Source organism: Pithys albifrons, chromosome 7 (assembly GCF_047495875.1).
Source record: "Pithys albifrons albifrons isolate INPA30051 chromosome 7, PitAlb_v1, whole genome shotgun sequence".
Lineage (NCBI taxonomy): Eukaryota > Metazoa > Chordata > Aves > Passeriformes > Thamnophilidae > Pithys > Pithys albifrons.
Window position 1 is genome coordinate 56,309,756 of NC_092464.1, and position 25,242 is coordinate 56,334,997.

Here is a 25,242-nt window from a genome sequence, read left to right on the forward strand (position 1 = left end):
CACTCAGGGGCACGGCCAATCTGCGTTTAAAACCTCCAGGGATGGGGAATCCACCCCCTCTCTGGGCAGCCCATTCCAATGCCTGAGCACTCTCTCTGGAAAGAATTTTTTCTGCTATCCAACTTCAATTTCCCCTGGCAGAGCTTGAGCCCACCGTGCCCCCTTGTCCTATTGCTGAGTGCCTGGGAGAAGAGACCAACCCCCACCTGGCCAGAACTTCCCTTCAGGAAGTTCTAGACAGCAGTAAGATCTCCCCTCAGCCTTCTCTTCTTCAGGCTAAACACCCCCATCTCCCTCAGCCTCTCCCCACAGCACTTGTGTTCCAGTCCCTTCTCCAGCCTCGTTGCTCTTCTCTGGCCCCACTCCAGCCCCTCAATATCTTTCCTGGACTGAGGGGCCCAGAACTGAACACAACACTCAATGTGTGGCCTCCCCAACGCAGAGTCCATGGGAAGGGACACTGCCCTGGGCCTGCTGGCCACGCTAGTTTGGATCCAGGCCAGGATCCCACTGGCTGTCTTGGCCACCTGGGCACACTGTTGGCTCATGTTGAACTTCCTGTCAGTCAGTCCCCCCAGGTCCCTCTGCCTGGCTGCTCTCCAGCCACTCTGTGCCCAGCCTGGAGCACTGCAGGGGGTTGATGTGGCCAAAGTGCACAAATCTTTCATCTCTGTTTGCCAAGCCCCCCTTCCCTCCCCCAAATATCCCATCCCTTTTGTCCCAGTTCCTTCTGACCTCCCCAAATCCTTCAGCTGGATGGGCTCAGCTTTGTGACACCCTTCATGACCCCTGAGCATCTGCCTGCCCAGCTTGGCCAGTCAGTTCTGGGAACACACCTGACAGCCCAGCCCCCAAGGGGACAGGATGTTCTGCTGTGCTGGAGAGGACCCTCCTCAGCCTGGCCAGCAGTGCTGCAGGGGGGGATTCCCTGCCCCTCCCCAGCTGGTCCTTCCTGCCCAGCAGCTCCTGCTCCAGAAGGGCTCACAGACACTGGGGGACTTTTCATACTTGGGTACTTGAGCTGCCCTGGGGCATCTCTGGGGCAGTGGCCAACTCTGTGACTGCTCTGGGAAGTCATGGCCTGAAGCCAGGAGTGTGGGTTTTAGGAGGTAGTTAAAACCTCTGCAGACAAGAAATCCTGGTAATTGTTGAAGACTTCCTTGCCTGTCATTATGTTGTGCTGTTTATTTTTAATTTCAAGATTTTTTCATAATTTTCTTTTTACTGACAACACCACACACTTGTTCTATTAATCTGATTCACTCACTGTTTATGTGAAAATATTTGTGCAGCTATTTATCAGAGTACATTTCCTACCAGTGATTTGAATGCAGAAACATTGCTCAGAGGAGCTACTGAACTTCTTTGGGATGGTTTCATATCCCTAATTTTGTCTCTTCTGTTCTTCCTCTCCCAATTTGCCTTCCATGATCTTTCCAAGCTGTGTGTGCCTGGGAATGTTTTCACAGTCCTGAGCTCTGGGCCATGTCAAAGGGGACAAATGCACCTTCTGGAGAACACTGTCACTCCTGCTCACAGAGCCTCTCTGACTGCACAGGGGAGATTGCCCCAGGCTGTTTCCTGGTGTGGGAAGAAAGGGACATAAAGGCAGAGGAGAGGGATGGAGGAGACATGGACATTTGCAATGGGCATGCTCAAGGCTGGTGAGATGAATGTCCCTGGAACAGGGAGGTTGTTCCTGCAGTCACACCCAGAAATGTCAGGGCTCTGGCAGGTGCCCACACCTGAGCTGGGCTCATGCCCTGCTCACACTCCCACGGCTGTTCAGAGACACGAGTCCTTCCCTTGCACACACACAGACAGTTCCTGGCAGCAAGTGCAGTGTCTCCCTGGGCTCCTGCTGCCCCTGCCCGGGGCTGGAGGCACCTCAGCCCTGCACAGCCCCCACCCTGCACACTCACACACTTCAGCTCAACACTGGGGTTTCCCTCTCCCTGGCATGGCCCAGTCCAGCCCCTCCCTGGTCCCACCAATCCACTTGCCCCATCCCCATCCCCACAGAGCAGCACAATCATGTCTGGCCCTGCAGCAAGAAATGGAGGCAATGGAGGTCAGGGACAGTGACTCTGTGTCTGGAATGTTCAGGAGACCATCATCTCAGGCATCTCCTGCAGCCCCAGGGCCAGCCCCACTCCCCAGGACTGCAGGAGAGAATCAGTGCTGGGGCTCCTCAGGCATCACCTACAGCCCCAGGGACAGGACAGCCTCTTTCCATGGCTCCTCTACACACACAGCCTGTCCTGCTCTTCTCCTGGCACATCCCATCTCCCCACAGAGCCTTTCCCCAGGGAAACACGTCTGTGCTGGCCTGACCAGCCATTCCTGCAGCCCCTCCCTGTGCTCCCCACAGCCCCCGAGCTGGGGATGCTGCTCTGCAGGGCATGGGGGCTGTGGTGCCCAGGGCCATGGGGGGGCTCTGCTGGGCTGTGCTGGTCAGGCTGGGAGGCAGAGCCAGCTGATGGTGGTCCCTGCCACTAACCCCCTGCCACACAAGCTCTTGTGTGGTCATGGAGGGTGCTCAGAGGGGCCCTGCCTTGTTCCAATGTTGGGAGATGGGTCTGGGGGCTGCACTGGATCCAGACTATGAATGTTCATGGAAAGTCAAATGAATGACAAGACTCCTTTCCCTCAACCTGCTGTATTCCCTGGGGTTGCAGGGCTCTTTTTTTTAAGTTCACACTCAGATGTAGAATATTATCTCTGGGTGACTCCGAGCTGGACAGGCCTGTTCTCCTTGGGCTCTATTCAATGTCAGCTCCTGCTCACACTGTTGCTGCAGGTCTCGTGTTCTCCTGGCAGCTCCAAAGTGTCTTAAGCAAATCACTTTCCTACCATCAGTCCTGTCACAAGCTCTTGAGCCCCAGGAAGGTTAATCTCATCTGCATGGTCTCTGGCCACCAACAAGTAAAACCGGAACCAGAACTAAGTCCTTTGAAAGTCACACTGGGACCCTGATCTCATCACACGGAGCCATGGGCAGACAAAGCAGCACAACGAGCCTCTTTAATGTCTCTTCGTTAGGCATGTTCTTAAGAGCAACTTCAGAGGAAGCCCAAAGCCTTCCTGTCCTGCCCTCAGGAGAACCCCTTTCCTGATGGAGCTGCTGTTGTGCAGCCCAGCTGTGTCCCAGCAGTGCCCATGGCCTGTCCCTGGCTGTGAGCCCAGGATGGACACACAGCAGGATGTGACCAAGCTGGCAGAGGACCAAGGCCTTGAACCAACACAAGGGCTTAGGAGAGTGTGGAAGAGGAAAGGGCAGCTCTAAACAGTCCCCTCCTCTCTGTAAACATGCACTGTCCTGGAGTGAGCTGTCCTTTCTGAATGCCTAAGAAGAAGGATCAAACAAGTCACTGTACTGTCCTTTATTTTGTGTAACTAGTCAAGTGGAACAAATCATCATTTAGACAGTCTCTGGGTCAAACTGCAAAGAAACATACTAGATTATAATGGAGGTTAATTAAAAAATTTAATTGTGCACAAACTTATCTCATGACCCCCACCAAAATGCTGAGAAAACAGGATGGGGCTGTAATGAGTTCCAGTCCCAATGCTATGCGGACATCAACAGAAACAACAGTTTTATGCTTCTGGAGAGCATCAAGTCATCATTTTCCTCACAGCATCCTTGAGCTCCTGGTTCCTCAGGCTGTAGATGAGGGGGTTCAGTGTTTGAGGCACCACCAAGTACAGAACTGCAACCACCACATCCAGAGATGGAGAGGACATGGAAGGAGACTTCAGGTGGGCAAAGACATCAGTGCTGAGAAACAGGGAGACCACGGCCAGGTGAGGGAGGCACGTGGAAAAGGCTTTGTGCTGTCCCTGCTCAGAGGGGATCCTCAGCACAGCCCTAAAGATCTGCACATAGGAGAAAACTATGAAAACAAAATAACCAAACACTAAACAGGCAGTAACCAGAAGGAGCCCAATTTCCCTGAGGTAGGAGTGTGAGCAGGAGAGCTTGAGGATCTGAGGGATTTCACAGAAGAACTGACTCAGGGCATTGCCATGGCACAGGGGCAGGGAAAATGTATTGGCTGTGTGCAGCAGAGCATTGAGAAAGCCACTGGCCCAGGCAGCTGCTGCCATGTGGGCACAAGCTCTGCTGCCCAGGAGGGTCCCGTAGTGCAGGGGTTTGCAGATGGCAACGTAGCGGTCGTAGCACATGATGGTGAGGAGGGAAATCTCTGTTCCAATGAAGAAAATAAGGAAGAAGACCTGGGCAGCACATCCCGTGTAGGAGATGGTTGTGGTGTCCCAGAGGGAGTTGTGCATGGCTTTGGGGACAATGGTGCAGATGCAGCCCAGGTCTGTGAGGGACAGGTTGAGCAGGAAGAAGTGCATGGGGGTGTGCAGGTGGTGGTCGCAGGCTACGGCGCTGATGATGAGGCCGTTGCCCAGGAGGGCAGCCAGGGAGATGCCCAGGAAGAGCCACAAGTGCAGGAGCTGCAGCTGCCGCGTGTCTGCCAATGGCAGGAGGAGGAACTGGCTGATGGAGCTGCTGTTGGGCATTTGCTGCTTCTGGAGGTGGGACACTGTCCAAGGAGGAAATAACAGTGAGAAATCAGATGAGATATTTCTGAGAATAATCACAGCCATTTGCCAATACCCCTTTCCCTTCTGCTCACACTCCCCACTTTTCCTTTTTCAGGAAACTTTGCTTCATAGCCATGGCTGGAGCCCTGCTTGGTGCTCACTACATTTCCCATGAGGAGCAGCCCCTCTGCCCACTGGCTGTGAGGGTCAGCCCTGCTCTGCTCCAGGGGGGTCATGGCCATGGTGGGGGCAGGGCCCATCCTGGTGTTCAGCTGTGTCAGATGAAACTGCTCCTGAAGCAAAAGTTCTCATGGGCATCTGCACTCCCAGTTTTGAGAAGATTTCAGGATTCCAGAAGACAGTTTCAGAGGTTTGGGTGTTTTGTTTCTGACTCCCCTCATCTTCCCTGTGGAGTTTTCCTGGATGGCAGAACCCCTCAGCATTTGTGCTACCATGAGGAAGAGCAGAGCAGGGCTTCCCAAACAGGACGATTGTCTGTGGCTTAGTGCAGAGTGAGGGGAGCTGCACTGTCCCTCTGCCTTCTTCCAGCTGCCCTGGGCTTGGGCCTTCCTCAGACAGAGAGTGATCACACTCCCATTTTTGCCTTAAATTCCACTAGACACTGTTGAGAGCAGAGAGATCCATCACAGACCACTCAATGTCTCAGCCTGGCTCAAAGTCTCAAGGACACACGTGGCTCATCTCACCAACTCAACAGCATTTCCTGGGATGGGCACAGCATCTCTGCCCCTCTGCACTGGGGATTTCAGATAACACAATTGTGCTATGAAGGTGATTTGCATTCTTGAGGGCAGCTCCCAGCTTGGAAGGACATCTCAGAGAAGAGCCAAGTGTCCTGACAATCGGGTTTGATTCTGGGAAACACACCTCATTCTCCAGGCACACAGAATTCACTACTGACAGCCCCACAGGTCAGAGGAAAATTGGAATGTCTCATTCCCAGGGACCCACCTGCCTGAGGGGGATCACAGAATCAATGATTGACTCTGTAGCTTGAACTCCCATTCCCAGTGAGCCTGACTGAGAGAAGGAGGAAACAACCCCAGTAACAAGGGCAAGTTGAGAAACAAGGAAATGATTAGTGAGGGTCCAGCTGGGAGAAGCCAGGGCAGAACCATGTGGGCACTCAGCGCAGCATCACCTGAGCCAGCTGTGCCACCTCCCAGACACCAACAATGCCAGGTAGTTTTCAGCCCCTGTGCAGCTCCTCAGTGTTCCCTCTGCATGACAAACCACCAGGTATGTGGCTTGAGAGCTTGATAGAAATCCCTCCTTTCACGTTGTCCTTCAAGTATCCCCTGGAAAATATCCTGGAGTGCTCTGGTTCTGTAAGCAGTCCTCACCTATGAAACTCTCACTTGATAGCAGAAGAAACCTCTTCTCCCCTGCCCTGCCACGGTTTGTTCTTTCCACCCACAGCCTCTCCCCCAGCACTGAGGGAGCTCCCCAAACCAGCTGAGAGCTGCCCCTGGCAGGTGGCAGAGCTCCTGCCCTGGCACAGCACCCTGGGCTGCAGGACCCTGCTCTGCAGGACACTTTGGGGAAGCCTGGGTGGCACAGCCTGGATTCAAACCCTGCAGCCATCTCTGGGAGAAGGGAACCCTTCTGGGATGTCCCTGGGATGGTGCAGCAGAGAGTTCCTGCTTTGCAGCCCGTCCTCCTCTTCAGCACCAGAGACACTGTGATATCCCACATTAGAGACCCCCCAGGCTGTGGGATGTGCCAGCGTTGGGAGATCTTCCCACAAACTGCACATACATTGCCCTTCATGCAGACTTACCTTGTGAAAGCCTGGAAAGATTCCTCTTCTGTGGATCTTCCTCTCAACTTTCCTCACACCCCAGACTGTGTGTAACCTCTCTCTGCCCTGCTTTTCTGCCCTCGGTGTGTGCAGGCAGTTCCCTGAGCCCTGCTGGGCTGTGCACAGGAGCTGCTCCTGGGCAGAGCTGTCTCTCTGCAGCGCTGCCCGCTTGCCAGGAGCTCCCTGTGTGCCAGGAGCCCGGCCCAGCTCAGCAGCACAGCAACAGCCCAGGGCATTTAATGGCCCTCTGGGGGGTTTGGTGCTGAGTCCCTGAACATCAGACCCTGAGGAAAGGTGCAGGAACCTCTTGAGAAAGCAAAGTCAGAATCAAACTTTAAAGTTTCTTTTGTTGTTAATGGGTCCCTCTGAGGGACTTAACTGAGAAAGTGTCCCCAGATTCCAGTTAGAAAACAAAGAGACACTGATGACAAATATGGACTAGGAAAGAAAGGTCACTCTGATGCTGAGAAAAGTAAGAAGCATTTCACTAACCCAAAGGTCACAGCCGTGAACCCCAGGGCCTGGGAAGGGAGATCCTGCCTCATTCCTCAGGGCTCTTCCTTGGGCACTGTGGTGTGGGTTATGGAATACCAGGGACAGGAGGATGGGGTGGCACCTCCCAGGCTGCTGAGCAGGGACAAGGAGGCAATGAGGCCCCAGGGCTGCAAGGCTCACTTGTCTCCTCATGCCATCAGGGGCACACACAGCAGCCATGGCCAAAGGCCTGCACAACTTGGCTCTCTTGGGGCCTTTCAGCTTCTGCACATCCCTGTCTCCTCTCCAGCCCAGGCTGTCCTACGGTGTCCATGCCCTGCCCCTTTCCCTGCAGGCTGTCGGCATCCCCCGGCTGCCCCACCTCGCTGGCCCCTTCCTGCACTGACATCTCTCCCTCCTCCCTGGCTCTGCCTTGGCACACAAAGCCTTGGACTGATCCAGACTCCTTCTGGGTGACACTTTGTTTCAGAGCACTTTTCTTGGAGGGAAATTTCTTTCTTCACATGTCCAGTCTGGACCTTCCCAGATGCCATTGGTGACATTATTTCTTTCTCATTCTATTTCTGACCACAAAAAGAAAAGCTCCACCATCTCTGACACCACCACTGGGACACTGTGGAACCTCATGGAATGAACAGCCCAGTGTGACACTGCAGAGTCTTATTGATACAATGGATTCATTGTCACTCTGTGGAACCTCATGGAATCAAGGAGTCATTTCAGGAATTATAGAGGGGTGATTGAATCACTTTTCCTCACAGGTTTTAATGATGGCAAATCAGATCCACTTATATAAATTGCATTATATATTATGATAAATGAGCAGACAGAACAGTAGACAAGTGAACAGATATTTTCTTAAATATTTAATACACTGTGGAAAAGCTAAAGCCTCCTAGTAGAGTATATTATAGCATGAAATAGTGCAGTGCACTGTATCAAAACAATTATTTTAATGCAGTTGATCAAAAGCAGCAAAAAGAAACAATCATTAAAAAGGGACTGATGTAACTCTCACACAACTAAAGAGGGCAGATCTCTCTCCTTCCCTTGACCCCTGGGCAGTGACCATGAAGAGCCATCCCTGCTTCATGCGAGAAGCTCCACATGCTTCAAGACAGTCTGTGGAAGGATCTGCCATATGGAAGTTGGACTGAGCTTTTATAGTTACACTGTCAGGGATTGCTGGTCACATGTTTCCAGGCCAGTGAGCAGTTTCTCTGTCAAATGGTGCTTCAAAAAGCAGGATGTGCATTTGCAGTTTGGTGAACCAGGCTGGTTTTAGCAGAATTCAACACCCAAACAGCCCCTTGGTGCCAGCAGTAACTCAGCCCTGAGAGCCTGCATTGTTTGCATTCTCTGAGTGGATTCTGGGCCTGATCAGGGCAGAACATCCTGTCATGGTCCATAAGGCTCTGCAGTGTCACAGTGGCCCCTTGATGACATGAGGTTTCAAAATGTTCTGAGGTTCATTTGGTTCCAGGAGTCCCCACAAGTCACAAAGGCCTCTTAGTTCCATGAGGTTCCACAGTGCCCCAGGTCCCTTTGTCTCCATAAGGCTCTTCAGTGTCAAAAAGGCCCCCTGATTCCAGGAGGTTCCAGTTTCCCAGGGTTCTTTCATTTCCATTAATCCCTTCAGAATCACAATGGACTTTTGATTCCATGGTGTTCAGCAGCGGCCCCAGGGTAGTTTGGGCTCCATAACCCTCTGCAGTGTCACAAAGGCCCCTTCATTCCTGGAGGTTCCAAAATATCTCAGGGTTCCTCTGGATCCATGAGGCCCTGTTTGTCACAAGGTTCTGTCATCTCATAATATCTCTTGAGTTCCAGGAGGTTCTGTGGTGTCACAGTGTCCCCTTTGGTTCCAGGAGGTTCTGTGGTGTCACAGTGTCCCCTTTGGTTCCAGGACGTTCCACACTGTCCTTGCAGGAAAACACCTGGTTGGATGTTGCCCCACCTGCAGTGCTGCCTCCAGCTCTGGGGTCCCAGCACAGCAAGGACAAGGAGCTGTTGGAGCAAGTCCAGAGGAGATCACCAGGATGATCAGAGGGATGGAGCATCTCTGCCATGAGGGAAGACAGAGAGAACTGGGATTGTTCAGCCTGGAGAACGGAAGGCCTTGGGGTGACCTAATACTGGCCTTCCAAGACCTGAAGGAAGCCAAGAAGAAAGATGCAGAGAGAGTATTTACAAGGGCATGGAGTGACAGGAGAAGGGGGAAATGGCTTCACACTGATAGCGGGAAGGGTTAGATGAGATATTGGTAAGAAATTCTTTATGGTGAGTGTGGTGAGCCCCTGGCACAGGTTCTCAGAGAAGTTCTGGCTGCTCCATCACTAGAAGTTGTTCAAGGCCAAGCAGAATGTGGCTGTGAGTAACCTGGTCTAGTGAAAGTTGTTCCTGCCCCTGGGGTTGGAACGAGATGCTCTTTAAGGTCCCTTATGACCCAAAGCATTCTGTGATTCTGTGGCTGGTGGGTGATGTGGTGGTCAGGGCTGTCTTGGGCACAGAGACCATGAAATAATGGGGATTTCCATTGTGGGTGAAGGGAGGAGGGGCACCAGCAGAACTGACACCTTGGACTGAGAGCTGACAGACTTTGGCCAGTTTGGGAAACTGATGGATGGAGTGCATTGGGAATCAGCCCTGAAAGAAAAAGAAGTCCAGGAAGGCTGCAGGTGTTTTAAGAAGGAAATCTCAAAGCTCCAGGAGCTGTGCCTGTGTGACCTAAGACAAGCCAGGGGGCAAAAAGTATGGCCTGGTGAAACACAGACCATGGGGCTGGAAGTTAGGAAAAAAAAAAGAGAGTATATCACCTCTGGAAAGAGGGACAGAAATTATGGGGGCACTACAAGGATATGATGAAGTTATGGAGGGTTAAAATGTGAAGGGTCAAAGACAAACTGGAACTGAATTTGGCCACTGAAGTTAAAGACAGCAAAAAAATGTGTGTCTAAACCCATGGGCAGCAAAAGGAAGGCTCAGGAGAGTCTTTGTTTTTTGCTGGATGTAGAGGCAGGACAGGGTCAGGGCAGGAGGAAATGGCTGAGAGAATGAATGTCTTCTTTGCCTTGGTGTTTAACACCAAAACTTAGTTGTCTTTTGGATACCCAAGTTCCCTGACTAGAAGTTGGTGATGAGAGTCTGAGTGAAGCCCCTGCAATCCAGGAGGAAAATGTGAGTGACCTGCTCTGCCAATGAGACCCCCACAAGTCCCTGCCCACATGGGATGCACCTGAGAGTGCTGAGGGAGCTGGAGAAAGAGCTGGCCAAGCCACTTTCACTCATTGCCCAGCAGCCCTGGTGAACTGGAGAAGTCCCAGCTGACAAACTGTGATGTCCATTTACAGACAGGGCCAGAAGGATCTGAACAACTCAAGATCTGTCAGCCCAACCTTCGTACCAGGGAAGTCCATGGAGCAGATCACCCTGAGTGCCATCACACAGCACGTGAAGGAACCCAAGGAATAAGGGTCAGTCACTGTGGGTTTTGGAAAGGCAGATCCTGCATGACCACACTGACCCCCTTCAATTACAAAATGACCCACTCAGGAGATGAGGGAAAGGCTGTGGATGTGTCTCTCTGGAATTCAGTACAGCCTTTGGCACCACCTCCCACAGCATCTCCTGCAGAAACTGGCTGGTCATGGCTGGGATGAGGGAACTGTTTGCTGGGTGAAAAACTGTCTGATGGCCCAGAGAGTGGTGGGGAATGGAACTAAATCCATGTGGGGCTGGTCACCAGTGGGGTTCCCCAGGGCTCAGTGTTGGGGCTGGTCCTTTTTAACATCATTATTGATGATCTGGACAAGGGGATGGAGTGCACCCTCAGTAAATTTGTGGTCAAGACGAAGGTGGATTTAACTGTGGATGTGCTGGAGGGCAGGAAGGTTCTGCAGAGGGTTTTGGACAGACTGGATCAATAAAGCCTAGTGTCAGGTCCTGGCCTTGGGTCCCCACAACCCCATGGAATGCTCCAGGCTGTGGGCAGAGTGTCTTGAGAGCTGCTCATCAGGAAGGGACTTGGGATGTCTGTTTGAGAGCAGCAGAATATGAGCCAGAGAGTGTCCATGTGGGCAAGAAGCCCAATGGCATCCTGGCCTGTATGGAAAATAGTGGGGCCAGCAGGACCAGGACAGAGATTGTCCATCTGCACTGGTCACAGGTGAGGCCCCACCTCAAGTCCTGTGTCCTATTCTGGGCCCCTCACTGCAAAAAGAACATTGAGGGCCTGGAGCGTGTCCAGTGAAGGGAGTGGAGCTTGGGAAGAGTCTGGAAATAATGTGTCATGAGGAATGGGTAAAGGAACTGGTGTTCTGGAGTCTGGAGAAGAAGACACCCAGAGATGGTGTCATTGCTCTCTACAAAGACCCAAAAGGAGGTTTTAGTGGGGTGGGATTTGTTCTGTGCTATCAAGGCTGTAGTGACCAGATGAGAGGAAATGGCTCTTAATTGCATCAGTTGAAGTTTAGATTAGATATTAATTTTTTTTTTCACTGAGTGTATAGGCATTTGAATAAGTAGCTCGGTGAAGTGGTGGTGTCTCTGGAAGTGTTCACATGGCATCTGGATTAGCACCCTGAGAAGTGGTTTAGGGGTGATTATGGTGGTTTTTCATTCAGAGTTGGACAAGAGGATCTTGAAGGTCTATTCCAACCCTGATGGTTCTGTGATTCTGTGACCTGTCATCACTGTTTCCAGGTTTGTGCTTTTGCAAGAAACTGGAAAAGTTTTCTGAGTTTGATTGCTCACTGGGACCCATTAGCACTGCAAGCAACTTTACAGTTTGAATCTGACTTTGGTTCTCAAGAGGTTCCTGCAACTTTCCTCAGGGTCTGATGTTCAGGGACTGAGCACCAACCCCCCCAGAGGGCCATTAAATGCCCTGGGCTGTTGCTGTGCTGCTGAGCTGGGCCGGGCTCCTGGCACACAGGGAGCTCCTGGCAAGCGGGCAGCGCTGCAGAGAGACAGCTCTGCCCAGGAGCAGCTCCTGTGCACAGCCCAGCAGGGCTCAGGGCACTGCCTGCACACACCGAGGGCACAGCAGAGAAGGGACAGAGGTGAGAGGCAGCCTGGACTGGGAGGGGACTGAGCTCTCACTACAGGAGAAACCTCCACAGTATTTGAATGAAGAATTCTCTAGCTGTAGGAAAGTTAATCTTCCCTTCCTGCAAGGATCTCCTAAAGCTGGCACATCCCACAGCTTCCAGGATCTATGAGAAGGACTCTCACAGTTCCTCTAGCAGGCAAGAGGTGGCCATATGGCAGAGCAGGGCAGGACCTGCAGGCAGTAGAGACACAAGGGAAGTGAGAAAGAGGTTTAGATATCCTGGGGTTGGAGGACAGGTGAGAGCTCTTCAGAAGAGGAATCTTCACAGCCCTTTGCCAAGGTAAGTCTCTGGCTGCAGAGCAGTGCAGGTGAGTTCCTGGAAGTGTCTCTTACACCTGTCAAATGTTACCACTGAGAAGATCTGCCAGGATGGCTCTCCTGGATTTCCTGGTGTGGAGCATCAGAGGCACAGGGCAAGAAGGTTCCCTTCTCCCAGGGATGGCTGTTGGGTGTGAGGGTGGGGGTGCAGCCAGGGGTGCCCAGGGCTGTCCTGCAGAGCAGGGTCCTGCAACCCAGGGCTCTGTGTGCTGGGGCAGGGGCTCTGCTGCCTGCCAGGGTCAGGTCAGCCTGGTCAAGGAGCTCCCCATGGCCCTAAAGGGAGAAGGTGTGGGTGGAAGGGGTGACCCCCTCCTGGCAGGGCAGGGATGAGCAGGGCAGGGCAGGGTCCTTCAGCTATAATGGCTCTGGGCTTCTCTCAGCTTCAGCTCCACCTCCTGCCATGTCCAAGGGCACTTCTCAGGACGCACATCCACTCAGAACACCTTCCCCTTCCCAGCCACCTCAGCTTGTCTGGGATCTGCTCTCCAGCCCCTGCACATGCAGAGCTGCCCCTGGGCAGTGGGGTGGGCATGGGCTGTGTGAGCACTGGAGGGAGCTGAGCTGGGCACAGGGAGGTGGCTGCTGGCAGGAACAGCTCCTCCCAGCACAGACAGGCAGGGAGGGAGAGGGAGCTGCTGCCACAAATGCTGGGGAGGGGCATGTGGGCACCTCCCTGCTGGCCCTGTGGCACAGAAACCTTCTCCTGACCAACTCCTCCCTGGGCTCCTTTCCCAGCCTAAGCAGAGCCTCTGCCCTCAGGCCCATGGGGGCTCAGGTGTGCACTGCCCTGCAGCAGCCAGAGCCCAGGGAAGGATAAGCTTCTGATTTCCATCTATCTCTGTGTGTCCCTCCTCCCTTGGCAGGAGCATTGTGGCATATCACTGCCATCATCTGTTGCCTGTGCTGTCCTTGTTCTCACCATTGGCTCTTCTGAGCCAGTGCAGGCGTTTGAGGGTGGCGGGTTCAGTTCCTGTCCGGGCACAAACCTTTTGGGTCCTGCTGTAGGGATGTTTCTGTGGGAGCAAAGTGCCCAGGACCCCTCCAGGCAACTTCAGGATATCCATCTGTTTCCCGGGGTCTCCTGCAGGGTTGCAGGATGCCCTCCAAAGGGGCACAGCTCTCCCACAGTATCTCTGTGCTGTCTAGGAACTCCATGGAGAAATCACCTCAGTGCTAAATCCATGGAAATGCTCTGGGCATCTACAATGATAGCTCTGTGTCTCAGTCTGGGAGGAGAGAGATGAAAAAGGTGAGGAGTTTGTCTTTCTGCTCTTTGGACCCAGATTTCTGGGTTCCTCTGCTCTTAGCAGTGTGCAGTTTTGTTCTGGGGGAACACTTGTGTGTGATGCTCATCCAACTCCAAGCTGCCAGCACAGGGCAGGTGAGAACAGCACTGATGGACAGAACAGCTCTTCTGTCTCCATTAAGGGACTGTCCCTTTGCCTCTCCGGATGCACAAGACTTGACCTACAGAGCAAATAGATTGTCAGTGATTTCAAGCATCCACAACCATTACTAACTATGGCAAGTGCAACTGGGTGAACAAATAGAAATAATTCCCTCACCTCAGTTCTTCAGCTGGCAAAGTGCAAACAGCCATGCTGAGAAACTCTTTGAAGTATCACAAGGGAGGAGAAGAAGGAAGGAGAGATACTGATCTCTTCTCTGTCACTGGCCAGTGACAAAACCCGAGGGAATGACTGAACATTCCAAGGGAAGTTAAGGTTGGATATTAGAAAAAGTTCTTCTCCCAGAGAGTGATTGGGCACTTGAAGAGGCTCCCCAGGGCAGTGGTCACAGCACCAAGGCTGACAGAGCTCAGGATGTACTTGTAGAAAGCTCTCAGGGACATGCTGTAATTCTTGGGAATGATTCTCTGCAGGCCTAAGGGTTGGACTCCATGATCCTTGAGGGTCCTTTCCAGCTCAGAATATTCTGTGATTCTGTGAGTACATTCAGAGATCACCCTGTGTTCCGAGTTCCCTCTCACTGATAAACAAGAAGGACTCCTCAGGAGCCCATCACAGAGTTACTGGTTCCAGTGGGCCCCTTATGCAGCAAACCCCAGAGCTCAGGGGAAGGAGCTGCAGGGAAGTCTGACTGTGGGGAGAGAGCCTGAGAGTGGAGTGGCTGTGACATATGCAGTGTTTTGCTTGTAGAAATCTGGCCTAAATAATTCCTGTCTTTTCCTCCTCAACAGATCAAAATATTCTGAGGAACAAAATGTCCAACAGCAGCTCCATCAGCCAGTTCCTCCTCCTGCCATTGGCAGACACGCGGCAGCTGCAGCTCCTGCACTTGTGGCTCTTCCTGGGCATCTCCCTGGCTGCCCTCCTGGGCAACGGCCTCATCATCAGCGCCGTAGCCTGCGACCACCACCTGCACACCCCCATGCACTTCTTCCTGCTCAACCTGTCCCTCACAGACCTGGGCACCATCTGCACCACTGTCCCCAAAGCCATGCACAACTCCCTCTGGGACACCACAACCATCTCCTTCATAGGATGTGCTGCACAGGTCTTCTTCCTTGTTTTCTTCATTGGAACAGAGTTTTCCCTCCTCACCATCATGTGCTACGACCGCTACGTTGCCATCTGCAAACCCCTGCACTACGGGACCCTCCTGGGCAGCAGAGCTTGTGCCCACATGGCAGCAGCTGCCTGGGCCAGTTGCTTTCTCAATGCTCTGCTGCACACAGCCAATACATTTTCCCTGCCCCTGTGCCAGGGAAATGCCCTGAATCAGTTTTTTTGTGAAATCCCACAGATCCTCAAGCTCTCCTGCTCACACTCCTACCTCAGGGAACTTGGGCTCATTTTGGTTAGTATCTGTTTACTGTTTGCCTGTTTCATTTTCATAGTTTTGTCCTATGTGCAGATCTTCAGGGCTGTGCTGAGGATCCCCTCTGAGCAGGGACAGCACAAAGCCTTTTCCACGTGCCTCCCTCACCTGGCCGTGGTCTCCCTCTTTATCAGCACATCATTTTTTGCCTACCTTAAGCCTCTCACGATCTCCTCCCCATCTCTGGATCTGGCATTGTCAGTTCTGTACTCGGTGGTTCCTCCAGCACTGAACCCCTTCATCTACAGCCTGAGAAATAAGGAACTCAAGGATGGTATGAGGAAAATAATGACTCGATGCATTTTTACAGTAAATACCTGCCTGTTTTCATGTGCAAATCACTCATAAAGAAACTCATTACCTGTCCAACCATCTGTCTCAGGTTTTGGGTGATGATTATGGTGCTTATTTTTTCTTTTTTCTTCTTAAGCTGTGTGCAATTAAACTTTATTTTTGATCCTCAGTTTTTCTTTAATCCTTAATCTTTTGTGTTTTACTTGGAGATGGTGTAAATGAGCAAATGATCATTTTAATATTTAAAGCCAATAAAAGATATGGGTGCAGTTTGTTTGTTCAAGTTCCTTCTTTTGTGGCCACAGGAAGGCCAGTGGCAGTGCCTGTGTGCAGAGGGAGAGAGTAAGACTATCACAGAGCAGCAGCATTGCCAGGGAGCACCAGCACTTTGTCTTTTTATATCTGCTCCTTTTCCACTTCCACACTCTTCTTCCAACCCTACTGTTGCTATAAGGCCTTAGTGCTCTTGCAACTTGGTCACATCCTGCTGCATGTCCGTCCTGGGCTCACAGGCAGGGACAGGCCGTGGGCACTGCTGGGACACAGCTGGGCTCCACAACAGCAGCTCCATCAGGGAAGGGCATCTCCTGAGGGCAGGGCAGGAAGGCTTTCAGCTTTCTCCAAAGTTGCCAATAGGAATGTGCTCAAGGAAGTGTCCTGGTAACGTAAATCCCAGTGCCCAGTTGCAGAATGTGAGTGTGCAGGGTGGGGGCACAAAGCACTTCCCTTGCACAGCCAGATTTCCTGGGATGGGTCTGAAGCACCAGCAGAGCAGGGTCTGGCCTGTGTCTTTGTTCCATGGACAGCCTGGGAAGGTCACCCAGAGCAATTCTCACAGACCAGCCCCTGAGAACACAATTCCTGGCATTGGCCTCTCACCCCACCTGCAAGAGGACATTTATCTCTCCACAGAGAGGCATCAAGGGATCAGGTCAGAAGTTCATGTTTGCTCCATACAGAGGGGACTTCAGCAGGTATGTCACGTCTGTGAGGGGACATGAACTTGAGTGAGCACAAACAGCATCAGCTGTTCCTGGGGTGCCATAAATCTGATGGGACAGGCAGTGTCCTGATGTCACTTCCATTTTAGAATCATGTGCCCTGGGAAACCCCCTGGATGCAGCCCTGGGATGTGCTTCTGAGCACAGAGGTCCCCTTGTCCATCCCTTGGGCCGTGGGGCATCTCAGAGAGGGGCAGAGCAGGTGACACCCCACAGGGCTGAGGTGCCTCCAGCCCCTGGCAGTGGCAGCAGGAGCCCAGGGAGACACTGCACCTGCTGCCAGGAACTGTCTGTGTGTGTGCAAGGGAAGGACTCGTGTCTCTGAACAGCCCTGGGTGCGCGAGCAGGGCATGAGCCCAGCTCAGGTGTGGGCATCTGTCAGAGCCCTGACATTCCTCGGTGTGATTCCAAGAACAACTCTGTCTATACCAATAAGATTTCTCCCACTTGCCCCCTCAAATACACTGGACGTTTCCCTGTCTGTTCTGTCCCCTTGCCCTCCCTTCTGGACTGTCCCTTTCCCTGCCCAGCAGGAAACCAGCCTGGCTGGGCAGCATTTCCCCTGTGCAGGCAGAAAGGGCTCTGCAGGCAGGAGCAGCTTTACTCTCCAGCAGGCAGCATTCCTGCCCTTTCCCAGAGCACAGAGCACAGCTGGGCAGTGGGATGCAGCCAGAGGCACACACACCTCCATGGGTCACCCCTCTGAGCTGCCTGAACAGCTTCAGTGAGCACCCAACAGAGAAACAAATGCTCTCAGTCACAGGTGTCCAAGCAGGGCAGAGGGGACATGAAGATTAAAGGAGATAAAGAAGGTAAAGGGAAGAATAAATATTTCCATTGATAAAAGGGACTAGGAAATTCAGACATCATCCATGGAGTTTTTACTCTTTGAAATGAGCACTCTCCACAACCTTCAGAAAATCTTGTTTTCTCCCTCATGACCTGCCCCATGACTCTGTTGGGAACAGCCCCATCATGAGGCTGCAAGAGGAGAACTTTCAAACCTGCCACAGTTCCGTCCCGAGTGTCCCCTGAGTGGGGACAGCAGAGTCTCTTCTCCCAGCACTGTCCCTGCCATTTCCTGTACCTTTGGCACATACAGAGTGTTTCCTGCTGGTGGCCACATCCCCTGACCAGCACTGGGCTGTTTGCCAGCCCTACTCTCTGCAAGACTCATGGACTGGAAGGGTTGTCTCCAGCAGAGTTGCACCCTGGCTCAAGGGAGTTCTGTCATCCACAGTCATGGCATCCTTTTTGTCCCACACACTGTTTGTGGCCCTGACTTTCTGCATCACGTCTTCTGTGGCCTGGTCGAGGTGCTGGAACTCTCCTGCAGTGACACCATGACACTCTTGCTCTGCTTTCCCAGCCTGATTTTTAGCTCCAGTCTTCCTTTTCCATTTACAGGAGCATCCTGTGTGTGCTTCAGAGCTGCCATCCTGGGGCAGCTCCTGCCCAGCACAGGCAGCCACAAGGTCTCACCACCTGCCCCTCTCACCTCACCAGGGCCACTGTTTTCTGCAGAATCCCCATCCTTGCCCAGCACAGCCCTCCTGGGATAGTTTGACACAGCCCTTGCTCTGCATCATCCTCAGGCACCTGCTCACCCCCCTCACCTACAGCCTGGTGGCCAGAAACATTCAGGACAGGGAGGCATCAGGGAAAATGCTCAGGACAGCCATGGAGTGCACAGAGAGACCATTGGAGTGGTGGGTCTGTAGGAAGAAATCCCTGCTGCCTCCCTTTCTGAATGGCTCCAAGGATCTGGCAAGGCATGTATTGTTTTCTGGGCACTAAACTGGAACTGTGGGATATGGAAAAGGTCTTTGGTGCCAGGGATATTGGGAATGATGGGCAGTGTCATTGTGAGACCTCTCTCAACCCCTTGGGAAAGGTCAGATCCATCCCAGAGTTCTCCGGGACTTGGGGAAGGCAGACATGGAAGCAGTTTGCAAACAGGGCAGGAGGGAGGATTGGAAGAGTTCTGGACTAGTCGGGCTCAGCAGGGAAGGGGATATGGCAAGTCCTCCTGCAGCCATTTCCAGGCATGGGAAGGACAAGGGAAGAGATTGCAGAATCCATTTAGGAGGAAAAAGAAAGGGACATTGTGTGCCCAAACTTTAGCAAGGCCTTTGACATGGTCTGCCATAGTCTCCTTACGGCCAGATTGGTGACAGCTGGACTAAAGAAGTGGAACGTGTGATAGGTGGGAATTTGGCTGAAGGAGAAGTGTCAAATAAAAGTAATGGTACAGAGTCGTCTTGGCAGCAACTTCCTGGTGAGATCCCTCAGTGATCAGCCCTTGACCACCAATACAGAACATTTTTATTACCTCTCTGTCCAATGGGACAAACTGCATTTTCAAATCCTTTGTGTATGATACCAATTTCAGGGAGCCCTTGAGCAACCAGCCTTGGTTTAAAGACCAATATTGGAATGGGAACTCCAATAAAATGAACTCTTTCCCCTTTTATTCCCCACAAATACACAGAGACAAAATACAAGGAAGTATTAAATGAAAAAAATAAGTTTAGTGACCAGAAATACAGCAGCAAAAGCAACAATACCAAGGGAACAGTTCAAACCAACAACAGAGAGTGAGAGAAAAAGCTTTTATTTCTCCCCACCCTTGTCCCAACTCCCTTTTTGTACAGATAGAAATGCTGATCAACATGTGCTTCCCATTCCCCTTTGCCCCCCTGGAGGAACAAAGAACAAAAAGTAATACCACAGGAAAGAGGGGGAAAAGCAAAATCTGGAAAATGCCTCATATGAGACAAGTTGTGCTGCTGAAGCAAACGCTGACTCCAGAGGGGCCCAAGGGGCGGCAGAGCCGTGACTCTGGTTCATGTGGCAGTGGGGGGGAGGCAGCGGGTCTGCTGATCCCATGGAGTTCTGGGGTCCCAGTGGCCCCTTGGGTCCTGAGGTTCTGAAATGACTCAGGGTCCCTTTTCTTCCATGAGTTTCCCTGCATGTCACAAGGGCCCCTTGATCCCATGAGGTTCCAAGTGTCCCTATGGCATCTTGATTTCATGAGGCTGAACAGCATCCCTCAGTTCCTTTGGCTCCATCAGGCCCTGTGGTGTTTCAATTGCCCCTTGATTTGAAAAGGCTCCTCAGTGTCCTGGGGTTCCTTTATTTCCATGACACCCAGCAGTGTCAAAATGACCCCTTGATTCCATAAGGTTCTGAAACATTTCAGTTACTTTGTCCATGAGGCCCAGCATGTCACAATGGCCCTTTGACTCCATGAGGTTGCACAGTGTCATCACCAAGCTGAGCCCATCCAGATGGGAGTTCTGGGGAGACTGCGAGGAACTGGGATAACTGGGGAAGGAAAGAAGAGCTTGGACAACAGAGAGGAAACATTTTGATGATGTCAAAACAGGTTCAGGTCATGCTGAGGGTTCTGAAACACTGACTGTGCAAACACTTTTGACAGACCTTTACCCAATTTCTGATCTCAAGCCCCAGCTTAAAAGTGCTGCTACTCCCATTCAAAGGAATCCACTCCTCTAATCCCAATCTCAATCTGACCTCGAAGGAAAAGGCCAAACCCAGCACTCCAGACTCTTATTTGTACTCTAATGCCCATCCCAAACCTACACCTGCAGTGTTATTATGAAACCTCCCAAGCTTTAATCCTAACCCAGACCAAAAATCTTTTCACCTAATCATGAAACACACTCTGTCAGCAGAACCCCAAACATCCCTAAACTTCTGCCTAATCCCTACCCTGAGCTCTAAACCCCAACCCTTGACCATTAACTACTCCCAAACAGCCCTTGGGAGCAGGACAAGGACCTTGAGGCCCCAGACCAGGCACGGGGTGTTGGGAGAGCAATGTGAGGTGACATGGACCTGATCAGCTCATGGCACACAAGGAGCAGATGGGTGGCAATGCTGTGAGGAGTCAGCTGTGCCTCAGCACCTCCAGGGGGCCGTGGCTGGGAAGGGGCTGCCAGGTCACATCTGTCACCTCCCTGACAGGCAGCAGCAGCAAAAAGTGTCACTCTGTCTCTCCTGCACTAAGAGCACAACATTTTCATGGCTAAATACCAGAGATATCGTATGAAGGGGTTTGGAAGCCTCCAAGCCCTGGGCCCAGTGGTGTGGAGACTGAGGAAAGAACAGGAGAAGCCTGAGAGGCCTTGAAGGGAAACTGGGGAAGTCCAGACTGCACAAAAGGAGAAAGGAATTTCCCCCCAAGGGCAGTGCTGTGCTGCAACACATCCCCCTGAAGGAATCTGGGCCAGCCTAAGGCTTTGTGTTGCTCCAAGGCAGAGCCAGGGAGGAGGGAGAGATGTCAGTGCAGGAAGGGGCCAGCGAGGTGGGGCAGCCGGGGGATGCCGACAGCCTGCAGGGAAAGGGGCAGGGCATGGACACCGTAGGACAGCCTGGGCTGGAGAGGAGACAGGGATGTGTAGAAGCTGAAAGGCCCCAAGAGAGCCAAGTTGTGCAGGCCTTTGGCCATGGCTGCTGTGTGTGCCCCTGATGGCATGAGGAGACAAGTGAGCCTTGCAGCCCTGGGGCCTCATTGCCTCCTTGTCCCTGCTCAGCAGCCTGGGAGGTGCCACCCCATCATCCTGCCCTTGCCATTGCACATCCCACACCACAGTGCCCAAGGAAGAGCTCAGAGCAATGAGGGAGGGAGAGGATCTCCCTTCCCAGGGCTGGGGGTCACGGCTGTGACCTTTGGGTTAATGAAATGCTTCTTACTTTCCTCAGCATCAGAGTGACCTTTCTTTCCTAGTCCATATTTGTCATCATTGTCTTTGTTTTCTAACTGGAATCTGGGGACACTTTCTCAGTTATGTCCCACAGAGGGACCCATTAACAACAAAAGAAACTTTAAAGTTTGATTCTGACTTTGCTTCCTCATGAGGTTCCTGCACCTTTCCTCAGGGTCTGATGTTCAGGGACTCAGCACCAAACCCCCCAGAGGGCCATTAAAAGCCCTGGGCTGTTGCTGTGCTGCTGAGCTGGGCCGGGCTCCTGGCACACAGGGAGCTCCTGGCAAGCGGGCAGCGCTGCAGAGAGACAGCTCTGCCCAGGAGCAGCTCCTGTGCACAGCCCAGCAGGGCTCAGGGCACTGCCTGCACACACCCAGGGCAGAAAAGCAGGGCAGAAAGAGGTTACACACAGTCTGGGGTGTGAGGATATTTAAGAGGAAGATCGACTGGAAGAGGAATCTTTCCAGGCTTTCAGAAGGTAAGTCTGCATGAAGGGCAATGTATGTGCAGTCTGTGGGAAGATCTCCCAACGCTGGCACATCCCACAGCCTGGGGGGTCTCTAATGTGGGATATAACAGTGTCTCTGCTGCTGAAGATGAGGACGGGCTGCAAAGCAGGGACTCTCTGCTGCACCGTCCCACGGACATCCCAGCAGGGTTCCCTTCTCCCAGGGATGGCTGTAGTGTTTGAATCCAGGCTGTGCCACCCAGGCTGTCCCAAACTGTCCTGCAGAGCAGGGTCCTGCACCCCAGGGTGCTGTGCCAGGGCAGGAGCTCTGCCACCTGCCAGGGGCAGCTCTCAGGTGGTCTGGGGAGCTCCCTCAGTGCTGGGGGAGAGGCTGTGGGTGGAAAGAGCAAACCCTGGCAGGGCAGGGCAGGGCAGGGCAGGACAGGTTTCCTCTGCTATCAAGTGTGAGATTCATAGTTGAGGACTGCTTACAGAACCAGAGCACTGCAGGATATTTTCCAGGGGATACTTCAAGTTGAAGGTGAAAGGAGGGATTTCTATCAAGCTCTCAAGCCACATGCTCGGTGGTTTATGTTGCAGAGGAAACTCTGAGGAGCTGCACAGGGGCTAAGAACAATTACCTGGCACTGTTCGTGTCTGGGAGTTGGCACAGCTGGATCAGGGTGACAATACCCTGAGTGTCCAGTGAGCTCTGCCCTGGCCTGTCCCAGCTGGACCCTCAGTGTGCATTTCCTTGTTTCTCAACTTGCCCATGTTATTGGAATTGTTTCCTCCTTCTCTCAGTCAGGCTCACTGGGAATGGGAGTTCAAGCTACAGAGTCAATCACTGATCCTGTGATCCCCCTCAGGCAGGTGGGTCCCTGGGAATGAGACATTCCAATTTTCCTCTCACCTGTGGGGCTGTCAGTAGTGAATTCTGTGTGCCTGGAGAATGAGGTGTGTTTCCCAGAATCAAACCCCATTGTCAGGACACTTGGCTCTTCTCTGACATGTCCTTCCAAGCTAGGAGCTGCCCTCAAGAATGCAAATCACCTTCATAGCACAATTGTGTTATCTGAAATCCCCAGTGCAGAGGGCAGAGATGCTGTGCCCATCCCAGGAAATGCTGTTGAGTTGGTGAGATGAGCCATGTGTGTCCTTGAGACCTTGAGCCAGGCTGAGACACTGAGTGGCCTGTGATGGATCTCTCTGCTCTCAACAGTGTCTGGTGGAATTTCAGACAAAAATGGGAGTGTGATCACTCTCTCTCTGAGGAAGGTCCAAGTCCAGGGCAGCTGGAAGAAGTCAGAGGGACGGAGTAGCAGCCCTCACTCTGCACTAAGCCACAGACATCGTCCTGTTTGGGAAGCCCTGCTCTGCTCTTTCTCAGGGCAGCACAAATGCTGAGGGGTTCTGCCATCCAGGAAAACTCCACAGGGAAGATAAGGGGAGTCAGAAACAAAACACCCAAACCTCTGAAACTGTCTTCTGGAATCCTGAAATCTTCTCAAAACTGGGAGTGCAGATGCCCATGAGAACTTTTGCTTTAGGAGCAGTTTCATCTGACACAGCTGAACACCAGGATGGGCCCTGCCCCCACCATGGCCATGACCCCACTGGAGCAGAGCAGGGCTGACCCTCACAGCCAGTGGGCAGAGGGGCTGCTCCTCATGGGAAATGTAGTGAGCACCAAGCAGGGCTCCAGCCATGGATATGAAGCAGTTTCCTGAAAAAGGAAAAGTGGGGAGTGTGAACAGAAGGGAAAGGGGTATTGGGAAATGGCTGTGACTCTTTGAAAAATGTCTCATCTGATTTGTCACCGTTATTTCCTCCTTGGACAGTGTCCCACCTCCAGAAGCAGCAAATGCCCAACAGCAGCTCCATCAGCCAGTTCCTCCTCCTGCCATTGGCAGACACACGGCAGCTGCAGCTCCTGCAGTTGTGTCTCTTCCTGGGCATCTTCCTGGCTGCCCTCCTGGGCAACGGCCTCATCATCAGCGCCGTAGCCTGCGACCACCACCTGCACACCCCCATGCACTTCTTCCTGCTCAACCTGTCCCTCACAGACCTGGGCACCATCTGCACCACTGTCCCCAAAGCCATGCACAACTCCCTCTGGGACACCACAACCGTCTCCTACATGGGATGTGCTGCACAGGTCTTCTTCCTTATATTCTTCCTTGGAGCAGAGCTTTATCTCCTCACCATCATGTGCTACGACCGCTACGTTGCCATCTGCAAACCCCTGCACTACGGGACCCTCCTGGGCAGCAGAGCTTGTGCCCACATGGCAGCAGCTGCCTGGGCCAGTGGCTTTCTCAATGCTCTGCTGCACACAGTCAATACATTTTCCCTGCCCCTGTGCCAGGGTAATGCCCTGGGCCAGTTCTTCTGTGAAATCCCACAGATCCTCAAGCTCTCCTGTTCACACTCCTACCTCAGGGAACTTGGGCTTATTGTGGCTAGTGCCTGTTTAGCTTTTTGCTGTTTCATTTTCATAGTTTTCTCCTATGTGCAGATCTTCAGGGCTGTGCTGAGGATCCCCTCTGAGCAGGGACGGCACAAAGCCTTTTCCACGTGCCTCCCTCACCTGGCCGTGGTCTCCCTGTTTGTCAGCACTGGCACATTTTACTACCTCAAGCCTGACTCCATCTCCTCCGCATCCCTGGATCTGACCCTGTCAGTTCTGTACTCGGTGGTGCCTCCAGTACTGAACCCCCTCATCTACAGCCTGAGGAACCAGGAGCTCAAGGATGCCCTGAGGAAAATGATGACTGGATGTTTTTCAGCAGCAAGAACCTGCCAGTTTTCTTCTGTACGGTGTTCACAATAAAAATCATGACAGGCTCAGCTTGCCTTCACAGGTTTTCCTTGGTGGTCAGTGGGTTCTTTTTGCCATAATGTTGTCCTCAATTAAATTATTTTATTCATCATCTCATCTAATTAATTTTTTATTTTCATTAATTTTACTCTTTTAAATCTGTACTTGTGTAATTCTACTATCTCTATTTTTAAACAAACTCTCTTGCAATAGCCCTGCCTGGCTGGTTAGGGGTTTTGATTTGAGAGTTTCAGGCACCGCCTGTACAGTTCCATGTGTGCAGAGAAGGGCAAAAGAGTCCCGGCACAGTAGCACTGCCAGGGAGCACCAGCACTGGGCCTTTGCTGACCTGCTCTCTTTCCACTTGTACACTCTCCTGCAGAGCCCCTGGGCTGGACTAAGGCCTTGGTCCTCTGCCAGCTGGGACACAGACCTGCTGCATGTCCATCCTGCGCTCACAGGCAGGGACAGGCCATGGGCACTGCTGGGACACAGCTGGGCTCCACAACAGCAGCTCCATCAGGAAAGGGCTTCTCCTTAGCTCAAGACATGCAGTCTTAGGGCTTTTTGCAAAGTCACTCTCAAGAACATGCCAAGGAATAGACTCTGTAGAGGCTCCTTGTTTGCTTGTTCTCCAGGAGCTCTAAATCTCTGTATGAACCAGCAAACAGAGCCCTGTAACTGCAGGGGCTACAGCAGGAAACAGGGAAAATGATCTGGTGAGTGTTCTGTGTTACCCTCAGTGAACACACTACTGCTACCCATGACAACAATAGCGGTAATAAAAGCTGGAACTATAACA

At 52.4% G+C, this 25,242-nt stretch overlaps 5 protein-coding genes across 5 annotated transcripts in view; 3 read left to right on the forward strand and 2 right to left on the reverse strand.

The window, feature by feature from the left end:
• The window catches only part of LOC139673817 (zinc finger protein 850-like), a 584,874-nt gene that overhangs the window by 460,465 nt on the left and 99,167 nt on the right, over positions 1–25,242 (forward strand). The gene's annotated exons all lie outside the window — the stretch shown is intronic.
• The window catches only part of LOC139673815 (zinc finger protein 850-like), a 262,338-nt gene that overhangs the window by 221,187 nt on the left and 15,909 nt on the right, over positions 1–25,242 (reverse strand). The gene's annotated exons all lie outside the window — the stretch shown is intronic.
• Positions 3,619–4,533, reverse strand: LOC139674137 (olfactory receptor 14J1-like). The gene has a single exon (XM_071560283.1). The coding sequence runs from the start codon at positions 4,531–4,533 to the stop codon at positions 3,619–3,621; it is 915 nt and encodes a 304-aa protein (XP_071416384.1).
• On the forward strand, positions 14,526–15,491 carry LOC139674138 (olfactory receptor 14A16-like). Its single transcript, XM_071560284.1, has one exon. The coding sequence runs from the start codon at positions 14,526–14,528 to the stop codon at positions 15,489–15,491; it is 966 nt and encodes a 321-aa protein (XP_071416385.1).
• On the forward strand, positions 23,484–24,452 carry LOC139674139 (olfactory receptor 14C36-like). Its single transcript, XM_071560285.1, has one exon. The coding sequence runs from the start codon at positions 23,484–23,486 to the stop codon at positions 24,450–24,452; it is 969 nt and encodes a 322-aa protein (XP_071416386.1).

Coding starts and splice junctions, on each gene's coding strand:
- LOC139674137 (XM_071560283.1), bottom strand. CDS start 4,533: ATGCCCAACAGCAGCTCCATCAGCCAGTTCCTCCTCCTGCCATTGGCA.
- LOC139674139 (XM_071560285.1), top strand. CDS start 23,484: ATGCCCAACAGCAGCTCCATCAGCCAGTTCCTCCTCCTGCCATTGGCA.
- LOC139674138 (XM_071560284.1), top strand. CDS start 14,526: ATGTCCAACAGCAGCTCCATCAGCCAGTTCCTCCTCCTGCCATTGGCA.